The 13,896-nt window shown below is 54.8% G+C and overlaps 1 protein-coding gene across 1 annotated transcript; it reads right to left on the reverse strand.

Annotated features, from left to right (window-relative positions):
• Positions 1–3,482: 3,482 nt before the first annotated feature.
• Positions 3,483–13,407, reverse strand: LOC134509566 (olfactory receptor 14C36-like). The gene is made up of 4 exons (XM_063322124.1): positions 13,274–13,407; positions 7,326–7,456; positions 6,731–6,824; positions 3,483–4,383 (listed from the first exon to the last, which is right to left on the reverse strand). The coding sequence occupies exons 1-4, from the start codon at positions 13,405–13,407 to the stop codon at positions 3,483–3,485; spliced, it is 1,260 nt and encodes a 419-aa protein (XP_063178194.1).
• Between the last annotated feature and the right edge of the window lie 489 nt (positions 13,408–13,896).

The following is a 13,896-nucleotide window of genomic DNA, read 5'->3' on the forward strand; positions in this document are numbered from 1 at the left end:
ACGGTTAGGTCAGATTGGGCAGTGCTTTCTCCTGATCTAGCGCTGATCCACTGTCATGGCGATTTCCCCCTTCCCCTCCACCCCTAAAACTCTTTAGAAAAGCTCCTTTCTGCCTCTCTTTGTCTTGTCCTCATTGTCTTTTATCCTTTCCACCCCTCCCTATCCCCAGGCCAGATCCTCACACCAAGCAGAATTGTACTGGTACGGCTGGGATGGAGCTCTTACAGCAGCCCGTACAGTGCTGTGCTTTGCATTGGTGGCTAAAATCGTGCTATTAACACACGGGCGTTCTGGTTAGTGCTGAGCAGTGCTCACACAGTGTCAAGGCCTTGTCTCTCAAACACTCCCTGCCCCAAAAGTCAGGAGGCTGGGAGTGGGCAAGGCAGCGCTCAGAGGCACAGCCACGACAGCCAGCCTGAACAGAGCAAGGGGACGTTCCATGCCGTAAGTCGCGCAGGGTTATGGCGTATGTCTTCCCGTGAGACGTTGAGGGCCTGCTTTCAAGAAGTGTCTAGACATCTCCCTCCAATGGGAATTAGTGCGTGAATTCCTCTTTTGGCTTTGCATCCATGCACACCTTATTTATTTATTCATGTATTTATTTTCTCTGTTTAAGCTGTCATTATCTCAATCCATGAGACTTTTTGCCTTCCGTTCTCTCCCAGTCCTCCAGGAGAGGGCAGTGGCTGAAAAGCAGGGTGGGTTTTGGGCTGCTGCACAAGGTCAACCTGCCATAATGATGTCCAAGTGTGTCCTCGATGGGATGCCCTGTGATGGGGTAGCCAGGTGGTCCCCTCCAAGCATAGATAGGGCTACCAAGATGATTAGGGGACTGGAACACCTCTCTGATGAGGAAAGGCTGAGGGATTTGGGTCTCTTCAGTCTGGAAAAAAGACGGCAGAGGGGGGACCTTATCAACACTTATAAATACTTAGAGGGTGGGTGTCAGGAGGATGGGGCCAGGCTCTTTTCAGTGGTGCCCGGGGACAGGCCAAGAGGTAATGGGCACAAACTTGAACATAGAAAGTTCCACTTAAACATGAGGAGGAACTTCTTTCCTTTGAGGGTGGCAGAGCCCTGGCAGAGGCTGCCCAGAGAGGTGGTGGAGTCTCCAACTCTGGAGACATTCAAACCACCTGGACGCGTTCCTGTGCCACCTGCTCTGGGTGACCCTGCTCTGGCAGGGGGTTGGACTAGCTGATCTCCAGAGGTCCCTTCCTACCCTATGATTCTGATTCTATGATATGCACCAGGGGTCCCCGCACGGTCCCAGAGGAGCACCTGTGGAGATACGAAAGGACAGCACAGCCCAGCACAGAGGAACTGTGGTGGTACCCAGGGGCTGACACCAGAGCAGAGCCAGGGGCCATGGGGCTCAAGAGAGAAGACCTCCAGCAGCTCCTCTGCACAACTGGTCAGGGAGTAACACAGCCAGTGGTTCTCCTGAGAGAGGAGGCACCACGAGCTGCAGTGCAGGGCACCGACACGTGGCACTGGGTGCGCAGTTCCCAGCAGGTAGTGCCAGTGGCTGAAGCCTCCAAGGGACACCTGGCTCCACAAGCAGCGTTGAGTCCTTTAGTGACCGTGGAGAGCTGCTCTGGTGGGGAGTGGCGGGGCTGGCACTGCCCAGTCTCAGCTGTGTTCCAGCTGCTGGTTTCCAGTCGCACCTGCTCTGTGGTTTGCAGGGGTCTGGGCATGGACAGGGGCAGGGCCGGACTGCCTGTCCTACTGATACAGCCACTGAGCCCAGCAGGAGGATGGAGATGGTCACGTTGAAACGTGATCAGCGCTGCCCACGGCCGTGGTGAAAGGTGAGGGCTGGAAATGGCTGGTATGGGGACATGGGTCTTGAATGAAGCTCCTGTGGAAGGTTTTCCTGTCTGTTCATGCAGGCATCAAGCCAGGCTGTCTTTTTGCATTGAGGGACTTTTCTTGAGGGTCCATGGGCTTATAGGGATGGTCTGCAGTTTCCCAGGTTCTCCTCCACATGCTGCCTTTTCCTGTGGGGAACACAAAGGCTTCTAGCCCTGCAGATGACCCGGGAGAGGCCTTGTCCACTCTGTGCTCACAGCTGGACTCCTGTCTTCCAGCTCAGCCCTGGCTGAGTAGCCTTGTTTGGAGGTGACTTCTGGGATAAGGACTGGCAGACTGGGCAAGGGAGGCTGTCTCCAGGTCATGGAGTGGTCCAGCAGGGACTGAAGGACAGCAGTGAAATGAAGTGGCTTCTGGGTCTATTCTTCCTTCAGTGCAAGCCCTGACACAGGGTCACAGCCTCTCTTTTGGTGTCACCCTTCAGGAGGGATGATGGTGAGCGGGGGACACCCATCCTTCAGCTACTCCCCAGGCCTGCTAGTGTACCAGGACAGCGTGCACTGCTGATGCTGCACCACGAGCATGCTTTACGGTAACCAAACCCTTGGCACTGCCTTGGATTAGCTGAGCACCAGCATTCTTCTCTGTGAGGAAATTCTCAGCCTGGATCCGCTCCTGTCTGACCTCTCCCCATCCCTCCTCTGATCCTCACACCTCCTGCTGCTCCTGCTCTCCTCCCCGTGTTCCCTGCAGGGCCTGGAGCTGGTGGTGCCACTCTGCAGCAAAAGGGGGTTGTGGTGCCCTGGGCCATGGCGTAACTCCACGCTGGTCAGGCTGGGAAGCAGCTCTGGGTAGACGGGAGCACTTCGCAGAGGTCTGCAGCTGTGGAAGGAGCACAAAGCATTCCCTCTGACTCCGGATGTTGTCCAGGGAGCATGTTGACCCACCCATGTTCTTTTACTAAGGAAGACATTAATCGCCCAGCAGTGTGCTTGTCTTGGTCTTTCTGGCTCCCCACTGCCTCTCCTGGTGTTGGCAGAGACCTTGTCTGCTTGTGGATACTTAAATACAGTGCTTCACCTTTGGATAACATCACTTGGACAGTCTCTTGTTCTGTCAGGCCCACCTCAGGAACATGGCTCCTGTACATGCCCTCTGCTCTCCTGGGGGCTCCGGGTTCCCTTCCAGAAAGCCAGGCAGCTACCGTTCAGCTCTGCTGCAAGTGGAACAGCCCTGAGCAGGCAATTCAGAGCCCGTTCCCCATCCCCAGTGGCACTGGGCACCCACATGACGCAGCTGAGTCCATCCCTCATTCCCTCTGACCCTTCCCATGAGCCCATGGAGAAGCAAGCGCTGCAGCAGCCCATGGAGAGGGAAGTTCCTGGAACCTATTCCTGACTTCAGCCAGAAGAAGAAGCCAACCTCCAGGCACTACACTGGGGAGACACCCTTTATTACGGAGCTGCGCCACGGGCAGACAGGTCTGCTACTGCGACGACACATTTACCTAAAGCCTCGGGCTTAAAGGGCAAAGCGGGATCATGGCTCTGGAGATATGGACTGAATTCAAACATTCTGTATGAGTCCGATCATCACAGATGCCAAACCAAATAAAGTACAAGCCTGTCCTGGCCCAAATTCGGAACGCCCTGTGAGGAGAGACGGGCAGCTTACTGCTGCTGAAGGTGAACCCATTGAATCAGTTTGCTCAGGGCATCCTTCAGCTCCTGGTTCCTCATGCTGTAGATGAGGGGGTTCACTGCTGCAGGCACCACCGAGTAGAGAACTGCCACCACCAGGTCCAGAGCTGGGGAAGAGACGGAGGGGGGCTTCAGGTAGGCAATCATACAACTGCTAATGAACAGGGAGACGACGGCCAGGTGAGGGAGGCACATGGAAAAGGCTTTGTGCCGTCCCTGCTCAGAGGGGATCCTCAGCACGGCCCTGAAGATCTGCACGTAGGACAGCACAATGAAAACAAAACATCCAAAAGCAAAGGCAAGACTAAACACAAGAAGCCCAGATTCCCTCAGGTAGTCATCTGAACAGGAGAGCTTGAGGATCTGGGATATTTCGCAGAAGAACTGGTTTATGGCATTGCCTTGGCAGAGTGGCAGTGAAAATGTACTGGCCGTGTGCAGGAGAGCATTGAGAAACCCAGTGCCCCAGGCAGCTGCTGCCATGTGGACACAAGCTCTGCTGCCCAGGAGGGTCCTGTAGCGCAGGGGTCTGCAGATGGCAACGTAGCGGTCATAGGCCATGACGGTGAGAAGGGAATACTCTGCACCAAAAAAGAAGAATAGAAAGAAGACCTGGGCAGCACATCCTGAGTAGGAGATTGCCTTGGTGTCCCAGAGGGAGTTGGCCATGGATTGAGGGACTGTGGTGGAGATAGAGCCAATATCAAGAACAGAGAGGTTGAGGAGGAAGAAGTACATGGGAGTGTGGAGGCGGTGGTCGCAGGCTACAGCTGTGGTGATGAGGATGTTGCCCAGGAGGGCAGCCAGGTAAATGGCCAGGAAGAGCCAGAAGTGCAAGAGCTGCAGCTCCCGCGTCTCTGTGAACACGTCTCTGTTCTCAAGCCATTCTCCACACAATCTGTATTTGTGCCTGGGATTGCCATGACCCAGGTGCAGGACCTTGCACTTGGCCTGGTTGAACTTCATGAGGTTCGCCCAGGCCCAACTCTCAAGCCTGTCCAGGTCCCTCTGGATGGCGTCCCTTCCCTCCAGCAAATCGACCGTGCCACACAGCTTGGTGTTGTCAGCAAACTTGCTGAGGGTGCACTCAATCCCACAGTCCATGTTGCCGACAAAGATGTTGAACAGCACTGGTCCCAGTACTGACCCCTGAGGAACACCACTCCTCACTGGTTTCCACGTGGACAATGAGCCGTTGACCGCAACCCTTTGAGTGCGGCCATCTAGCTAGTTCCTTATCCGCCAAGCGATCCATCCATCAAATCCATGCCCTTCCAATTTAGAGACCAGGATGTCATGCAGGACAGTGTCAAACACTTTGCATAGGTCCAGGTAGATGACATGGGTTGCTCTCCCCTTATCTACCAATGCTGTGGCAACATCGTAGGAGGCAAACAAATTTGTCAGGCACGATTTGCCTTTGGTGAAGCCATGTTGGCTGTCACTAATCACCTCCTTTTCTTCCATGTGCCTTAGCAGAGATTCCAGGAGGATCTGCTTTTTTTTGGATGCAGTTGGCCACACATTGTCAGGTCATGCCCATCTTTTCATCCACGAGTACATTCAAGCCCTTCTCCGCAGGGCTGCTCTCAATCCCTCATCCCCAACCTGTACTGGTACCGGGGATTGCCCCAAACCAGGTGCAGGACCCTGCACTTGGCCTTATTGAACTTGCACTTGTTGAATTGCACATGGCCCCACTTCCTGAGCTTGTCCAGGCCCCTCTGGATGGCATCCTGTCCCCCAGGTGTGTCAGCTGCACCACTACACTTGGTGTCATCCGCAAACTTGCTGAGAGTGCACTCGATCCCACTGTCTATGTCGTTGATGAAGATATTAAACAGTACTGCTCACAATATGGACCCCTGAGGGACACCACTTGTCACTGATCTCCATCCATGTCCATTGACTCTGGTGAGAGCTTCGACAAGGCGTGACACCTATCTTTTGCACACCCAAACCAAGGGACAGGGAATCCCACCTCCTGTAGGTCTGTGGCGTGAACTGGAGGGAGATGAACCTGAGAGCCTGCAGACCTGTAAGCAAAGTTAGACCTCTGCATCGGCTCATTCGCATCACGGCCCTCCGTGGGGAAACAAAGCCCTCCTCTCACTGCCTAGTATTTGGGGAGGAATAGGGGTTTTCAGAGGGAGCGCTTGTCACCTCTCTTAGTTAACCAAGCTCTGAAAGGCCACATCACATGGCTGGACTGCACCGCTCTCCCCACAGATGACAGAGATGATGCAGGTGTTTACTTCAGCCTCCTTCCAAGAAGGTTCCCCAGGAGGGGCCCTGCTGCTTTGTCAGCGCTGGAGACCAGGGAGCATCTCGGGGGAGACTGTGGGGCAAAGAAAGTCACACCTTCAGCTGCACTTGTGCTCCTGGGCTGGCACAAGCTCCTGGGACCGAGCAAGTTCATGGCAACGGATGCTTGGCCCCTGTAGAAAGAGAGCTCAGGCCAGGAGCAGCTCCTCTGCAAAGCGCAGCAGGGCTCAGGGCAGTGACAAGACGTGATGGGCAACCAGGAGAGAAATTAAAGGCAGCCTGGAGTGGGAGGACAGAGGGCGGGCTCACAGAGGGGGAAATCTTCCCAGTCCTGGACACAGTAAGTCTCTGGCTGCAGGTCAGTGCAGCTGATGTTCCCAGAGAGGTCTTCCAAAGCTGCCACATCTGACAGCCATGGGATCTGTCAGGATGGCTCTCACTGCTTCTCAGGGGTGATTGAGAAGGGGGAACTGCCCATGGCACTGCAGGGAGAAGTTCTGGGTGGAAGCAGCAACTCCTGACGGGGCTGGGTCTTTACTCCATCTGGAGAGTATTATGTGGGATAAGGATCATAAAATCATAGAATCATAGAATCGTTAGGGTTGGAAGGGACCTTAAAGATGATCTAGTTCCAACCCCCCTGCCATGGGCAGGGACACCTCCCACTAGAGCAGGTTGCTCAGAGATGGTCACAGCTCTAGCTCACCACAGGGACATTTTGAGATGGGGAATTTTCCAGGGGAAAGTTTAGTCACCAGGTACCAGAAAGATCTTTCCTGCCTCTGAATTGCTTTGATTGGGTTTCTTTTGTTTGGGTTTTTTTTTTCAATTTTCCCCCATTGTCAACAGGGAGATGGAAAGAGTTTTGGGGCTTTAGATTTGGGAGTGAGACCCCTAAAATGTTACTCTGAATGATCAAGAGGGGTTTGAGGGACCTCAGGAAGTCTCCTCACCCGCCACTGCTCCCCCAGCCTACAGGCAGCACCACCATCTCCTTGGCAGTTGCCATCATTCCCATCAGGGCTCTTCTGAAGTGCTCCTCAGCAGCTGCAAACACAGAGGTTCTCCGGAAAAGCGTCAAGCCCTGGGAGGTTTCTGGAGGGCAGAGGTGAGCACGCAGAGGGTGGGATGGGGTCTGTGAGCACAGATACAGAGAAAGAGCTCCGCTCTTCTGTAGTAGGAGACGGGATCCAGACAATTCCCTTCCAGCGTCTCCAGTGCAGACGCCTGCCTCTAAGCATGCCCCGTTGTCTCCTCTCCCACCCAACAGAGTCCTCTACCCTCAAGGCCATGGGGTCTAAGGCATGTGTCATCTCTGCAGCCAGATCTCCAGCAGAAGAGAGTTGCATCTCTGCCACAACATGCCCTTTTCCTGCTGCATGACAAAGGGGCTGAGAGCAACTGGCCGGCAATGTCGCCACTGGAAGGTGGTGCACACACCTAGGTAAGGGGAAGGCCTTCCTGACAGGCTGCCTGCCTCTCTCTGTCTCTCCAAGCCGCCTTTGGTAGGAGGAACGTGGTGATGATCCTTGTTTCTCCATCTCTCACTGTTGCTCTTGTCCCTCTTTTCAAGACCCCTGGGGATAAAGGGCAGGGTGCGGGGGGTTCCCCTGCAGTTCAGGCTCTGAGGGTCCTTCCGTGGAGCTGCCTTTATGGCAATGAGATGTCCATTCCTGGAGCTGTGGCAGTGCAGTGAGTGTGCTTGGGGAATAAGCCCGCTCTCTTTTAAGGAGACTCCACCTTTAGGACACCTGACTGTCCCCCAGCATGTCCTGGCAGGCTGCGGACAGTGCTCCAGAAGAGCACGGCTCTCCTGGAAGCTCCTTCTGGTAGGCGACAGTCCCTGGTTTCCACATCTGAGTCAGGCGCCTTTTCACATCCTCCCTGCCACTCTCCCTAGCCCGGCTGAGAAAGAGACAGCACTTTGGAGATTTGCCCTCTGAAACTGGACTCTCCTGTTCTTAGCAGAGTCCTGAGTCCTTTGCAGAGTGACCTCTGAGTGCAGTCGTCCTCTAGCTGGGAGAGGTGGAAGCACAGGGCAGCTGCGGGCAAGACCAAGGAGCACGCTCCCTCTCGGGAGTCTGCACGAGGTTACAGGGAGCTCTTTTGGCCTCGAGTGGCTTGGCAGTGTTTACCCTGAGAGATGAGGGAAAGCTGAGAATTTCTGCCATTGCAATGAAGACAAGAGGCAGGCAGCTGAAAAGTAAATGAGTCTGTACTTGGAGAGTCTAAACTCACCTGCTCCCCCTCATTTCCTGCAGAACAGGCAGTGAAACTGCTGAACCTTCACCGCTCAAAAAACGCATGCGTCGGAGCATGCATTTACATGCAAGCATGTCTTGGACTGTGTTATTCATTGAGTGCTTGGAGAAATGGTGCATGTGGTGCATTGACATAAGGACAGGGATAAAGCCCTCTGCAATGGGCCACGTCACCTCTGCCTGCTCCCTTTCCTTGCCTTGAGAGAGAGCTGACAGTGACATGACTGAAATCTTGGAAAGGAGGAAGAGTAGGAGGATATGAATGCTGTCCTCTTGCCTCCAGGAAGCAGCTGGGCATGGTCCTTATTTCACCTCTCATGATGGTCACTGGGAATACACCCGCTGGGTAACAAGACTAAGTACTCCTCACCCAGCTCAGGGCGTCCTGCCCTTGGAACAGCAACCAAATGGCTTTTGCCAGCTCTGTGTTAACCCTGCTGCAGAGCCGGAGCAACGCCTCTGAACCCATGGGCAGAGGACCCTGATCCTCACGGCGCACCTCTTCAGCACAAACTGGAGTTTAAGCTGGAGACCTGATGGAAGGTCCCCCAGAGAACTCAGAAGGCACTGTGGGGAGTTTTGTTGTCAAATGCAACGGGCTTTGTTCAAACAAGTCTCTGAGCTTGTCTTTTCCTCCTCGGACAGTCACCCATCCCTGGAAGGACCAAATGTCCAACATCAGCTGCACCATCGAGTTCGTCCTCCTGGCATTCACAGACACACAGGAGCTACAGCTCTTGCACTTCGGGCTCTTCCTGGCCATCTACCTGGCTGCCCTCCTGGGCAACGGCCTCATCATCGGCGCTGTAGCCTGTGACCACCACCTCCACACCCCCATGTACTTCTTCCTCCTCAACCTCTCCCTCCTTGATCTGGGCTCCATCTCCACCACTGTCCCCCAATCCATGGCCAACTCCCTCTGGGACACCAGGGTTATTTCCTACTGTAGATGCGCTGCCCAGGTCTTTTGGTTTCTCTTCTTTGTTTCTTCAGAATACTATCTTCTCACCGTCATGGCCTATGACCGCTACGTTGCCATCTGCAACCCCCTGCACTACGGGACCCTCATGGACAGCCGAGCTTGCATCAAAATGGCAGCAGCTGCCTGGGGTGGTGGTTTCCTCAACGTGGTGATTCACACTGGAAACACATTTTCACTACCCCTCTGCCAAGGCAATGCTGTGGGCCAGTTCTTCTGTGAAATCCCCCAGCTCCTCAAGCTCCCCTGCTCTGACTCCTATGTCAGGAAAGCTGGGTTTACTGTGGTCAGTCTTTGTGTAGCTTGTGGGTGTTTTCTGTTCCTTGTCCTGTCCTACGTGCAGATCTTCAGGGCCGTGCTGAGGATCCCCTCTGAGCAGGGGCGGCACAAAGCCTTTTCCACCTGCCTCCCTCACCTGGCCGTGGTCTCCCTGTTTGCCATCTCTGCCATGTTTGCCTACCTGAAGCCTCCCTCCATCTCGTCCCCTTCCCTAGATCTGGTGGTGGCTGTTCTGTATGCAGTGGTGCCTCCCACAGCGAACCCCCTCATCTAGAGCATGAGGAACCAGGAGCTCAAGGAGGCACTAAAGAGACTCATCCACTGTCTGCTGTTGCAGCAGGAATAAGCTGCCCTTCTCTCTTTACAGGCAATTCTGAGTTTCTCTCAGGCCAGGCTTGGTGATTTGGTCCTTTTCTTCTGCGCTTGAACACTATCTTTGTAAACAAGTTTTAGGAATCACCACACTTCTCCAGAGGCAAGAGCCTGGTCTGTCTGACCCAGAGGCCTTCTGGAAACGGTGCCCCAGGAGCAGGATGTTTGTGCTGCTCTGGGGAGTGGGGCGCATAAGGCATTCAAGGGGGAGGTTGTTATCCTAGGGACCAAAGGTGTGAAAAAGAGAGTGATTGGCCTCCACTTCCTCACGCCATTGGTGCTCTCTAGGCTTGGGGCTGGTGGGGTGGAAAACGCCCCCTCTCTTCTGCCCCAGGAGCTGCTGTGCCCATGAGAGAAGCTCAGGCCCGGTGTCACAACTACAGGTCTCATTTCTAAGAAGGAATCCTGGACTTTGCTACTGAAAAATAGGAAAAACCCTTCTTTGCCTGCGTGCAGTCAGTTCTCTAAGGAAGGCGGGTGGAGGTTCATGAGAGAAAGCGCAGGGCTGGGCAGGGAAGGACAAGGTTGTCCCTATGGTCTCAGACCTCAAGGGACTGCTTCTCCTGCCGGTCTCAAACTCCTTAGGAGGCACACTGGAGCAACATCAACCGGAGAATGCTGCTACCATCTCTTATCGAAACTGAAAAGGAATAAAATATACCCGTGAGAATAAAAAATAATTTTTTGTGACGTGCTCTTTGAAATCTTCGTCTGTCAGCAAGAAGTGCCTTCAAGGCACCATGATGGAGAAATTCCCCAACCCCTGTTCAGGAACCCAAGGTGCTAAAGTGCCCATACACTAATGCACACGGTGAGTTAGAGAGCTGTGGGTAGTTGCAGGGCTATGACCTTCCTGGTGTCATGGAGACATGGTGTGGTTACTCCCTGGACTGGAGGGTTGCAACCGAAGGACACAGGCTCTTTCAGGACAGGCTGGAAAGTCGAGGAGGGGCAGTTGCCCTTTATGTGAGAGAGCAGCTGGAGGGCCTGGACGTCTGCCTCGTGATGGGTGAGGAGCCAACTGAGAGCTTATGGGTTAGCATTAAGAGGAGGTCTAGCTGGTCTCCAGACACGCTTTCCAAATCCAACTTGTACTTACCCACTATCCTGATTATATATACAAATATAGAAAATATGTATGTATACTTCTTTTCTTCCCTTAATCTCATTTGCAATTTCCCTTCCTGCTTCTTGTCCTTGCCGTCTCTTGTCCTGTCCATTCTGTCATGATCCCTGGCCAGATCATCAGCCCCACTCGGACCAAGGACCAGGGTCACAACGTGGTCTCCAAGCAGAGCCCGTCTGGGATCTCGGGGCCACACAGGCACACCACGGCGGCCAGGTCCAGGCAGAGACACAGACTTGCAGAAGGACTGTGGGAGTGGTTGTGAGCTGGCACCAGGGCAGAGCTGGGGGCCATGGGGGTCAGCAGAGAAGAGCTCCAGCAGCTCCCCTTCACACCCAGCGGTGCTCCTGAGAGACGACGGTCACATAGGAGGGGAGGCACTGTGAGGTGCGGTGCAGGAATCCACGCTGGCCACTGTGTCTTGTGGCTCCTGGCAGGTAGTGCCAGCGGCTGCTGGCCCCAAGAGACTCCCAACCCTGGGAGGGGCAGTGAGTCCCCTTCCGACATTTGGGAGCTGCTGGGGCTTCAGAAGGTCTGCTGGCAGAGCTGGGGGTCGTGGTGCCCACCCTACGCTTCCAACCCATGGTGCCTCTTGGAATCCCAGAGCCACCGCAGTGACTGGGGGAACAGCCGTGCCTGGCTGGTGTTTAGGGATTTTGGGATGTCCTGGCAGTGTGGCTCCTGTACACGTCCTCATCCCTGCACCAGCACAGCCCCGCTGCCCCACATGTGGCCCCACAGTCAACGTGTGAAGGCACCACACTGTGCAGGGTGCATTCAGGGGTGGGGAAACGTCCCCCTGACGTGATGTGCACAACAGATCTTGGTGCGCAGGAGTTTGCAGACAGCCCAAGTCCGGGATCTGCCAGGGTCTGGGAATGTGTGAGCCTGGGGACGGCTGTATCTTCCCCCAGTATGGATAGGGCTGGCCACATTGTAAACCCCCCCAAATTCCAACCAATTACTGTAAAGCTTTGCAGGGTCTGGGGTTTTTGTTTCCTACTGTTGCGTGGTGGGGAGAGAGAACACTATGGAAAAGGAGCTCTCAAGTTTGATCAAGTCACTGAGATTCCTGGACTGTAACTTTGAGTGACCAGTAGATCTGCTAGGAGCCTCCTAAAGGGCCTTCATCCTCTCTTCTGCCTATGGACAGCACCAGCATCACCTTTGCTGGACCCCTCAGCGTTGTGCTGACCTGCCCTTTTCCACCTGTGAGCATGAACATGTCCCAGCCCGTGCCCTGCCAACAGGCAGGTTTCTGCAGAGCAAAGAGGAGTGCAGAGAGGTTGGGATGGGGGCTGTGAGCACCGACAGGGCAAAGGCATGGGACAGGGGAACAAAACCCAGAAATGTTGTGGGAGGGAGAATTCAGAAAAGCCCTCCAATGCAGACCCCTTCCTCCGAGCAAACGCCCTTGCCTCTCTCCCACCCAGCAGAGCCTCTGCCCTCAGGGCTGTGGGGTCCAAAGCATGAACCACCTCCTCTGCAGCCAGAGCTCCACAGAGCCGTGGTGCAGCTCGCCAGCATCTTGCCCACTGTCCCCTGAAGAGCACGGGGGCTGAGAGCAGCTGCCCAGCAATGTTCATGTCATCCCTTAACGAGATACCATCATCAGGACACTGGGCTGGAGGTGTCCTTCCAAGCTGTGAGCTGCCCTCCAGGATGTAAATCTGCCCCATAGCACCTTTGTCTAAGTCTCCCCTTATTTATCACTGTCTTTTCCTCCATGGACAGTGCCCCATTCCCTGAGACATGTCCAACAACAGATCCATCACTGAGTTCCTCCTCCTGCCGTTCGCAGACACACGGGAGCCGCAGCTCTTGCACTTCTGGCTCTTCCTGGCTGCCTGGCTCTTCCTGCCCTCCTGGGCAACGGCCTCATCATCGGCGCTGTAGCCTGTGACCACCACCTCCACACCCCCATGTACTTCTTCCTGTTCAACCTCTCCCTCCTCGACCTTGGGTCCATCTCCACCACTGTCCCCAAATCCATGGCCAATTCCCTCTCGGACACCAGGGATATTTCCTACTATGGATGTGTTGCACAGGCCTTTTGCTTTCTCTTCTTGGCTGGAGGGGAATATTTTCTTCTCACCGTCATGGCCTATGACCGCTACGTTGCCATCTGCAAACCCCTGCACTATGGGACCCTCCTGGGCAGCAGAGCTTGTGTCCACATGGCAGCAGCTGCCTGGGGCAGTGGTTTGCTCCACGCTCTGCTGCAACTGCCAACACATTTTCACTACCGCTCTGCCAAGGCAATGCTGTGGGCCGGTCCTTCTGTGAGATTCCCCAGATCCTCAAGCTCTCCTGCTCCAACTCCTCTCTCAGGGAAGCCTGGCTTCTTGTGGTTAGTGTCCCTCTTGGGTTTGGGTGTTTAATTTTCAGTGTGCTGTCCTACGTGCAGATCTTCAGGGCCGTGCTGGGGTTCCCCTCTGAGCAGCGACAGGACAAAGCCTTTTCCACGTGCCTCCCTCACCTGGCCGTGGTCTCCCTGTATGTCAGCACTGGTATGTTTGCCTCCCTGAAGCCCCCCTCCACCTCGTCCCGGTCACTGGATCTGTTGATGGCTGTTCTGTACTCGCTGCTGCCCCCGGCATTGAACCCCCTCATCTACAGCATGAGGAACCAAGAGCTCAAAGACACACTGAAGAAACTGATTCAGAAGCAGGAATAAGCTGCCCATGTCACTTCACAAGCGCTTTCCAGTTCATCTCAGGAACCTCCTCTGTATTGGCCATTTGGTTTGTGATCATCGTGTTTTGCCAGGAATGTCTGCATCCACCCCACTTCTCCAGAGACATGAAGCCAGTCTGTCTGACCCAGGGGTCCTGTACATGTCTCTGGCATGGTGGTACAGCTGGACACGGAGCTGTTGGAGCGGGTCCAGAGGAGGGCCACGAAGATGATCAAAGGGCTGGAGCACCTATGCTATGAGGACAGGCTGAGAGAGTTGGGGTTGTTCGGCCTGGAGAAGAGAAGGCTCTGGGGAGACCTTATAGCGGCCTTCCAGTACCTGAAGGGGGCCTACAGGAAAGCCGGGGAGGGGCTGCTGGCAAGGGCATGTAGCGATAGGACGAGGGGCAATGGTTTAAACTAGGG

Source organism: Chroicocephalus ridibundus, unplaced genomic scaffold (genome assembly GCF_963924245.1).
Source record: "Chroicocephalus ridibundus unplaced genomic scaffold, bChrRid1.1 SCAFFOLD_92, whole genome shotgun sequence".
Lineage (NCBI taxonomy): Eukaryota > Metazoa > Chordata > Aves > Charadriiformes > Laridae > Chroicocephalus > Chroicocephalus ridibundus.

What these genes read in the sequence shown, in the direction of transcription:
- LOC134509566 (XM_063322124.1), bottom strand. Translation starts at nt 13,407, where the DNA reads ATGAGGGGGTTCAATGCCGGGGGCAGCAGCGAGTACAGAACAGCCATC. An exon ending in TACAGGGAGACCACGGCCAG is followed by an intron (nt 7,457 to 13,273) that starts GTGAGGGAGGCA and finishes GCACTGCCACAG; the next exon opens with CTCCAGGAATGGACATCTCA. An exon ending in AAAGAGGGACAAGAGCAACA is followed by an intron (nt 6,825 to 7,325) that starts GTGAGAGATGGA and finishes CTGTGTTTGCAG; the next exon opens with CTGCTGAGGAGCACTTCAGA.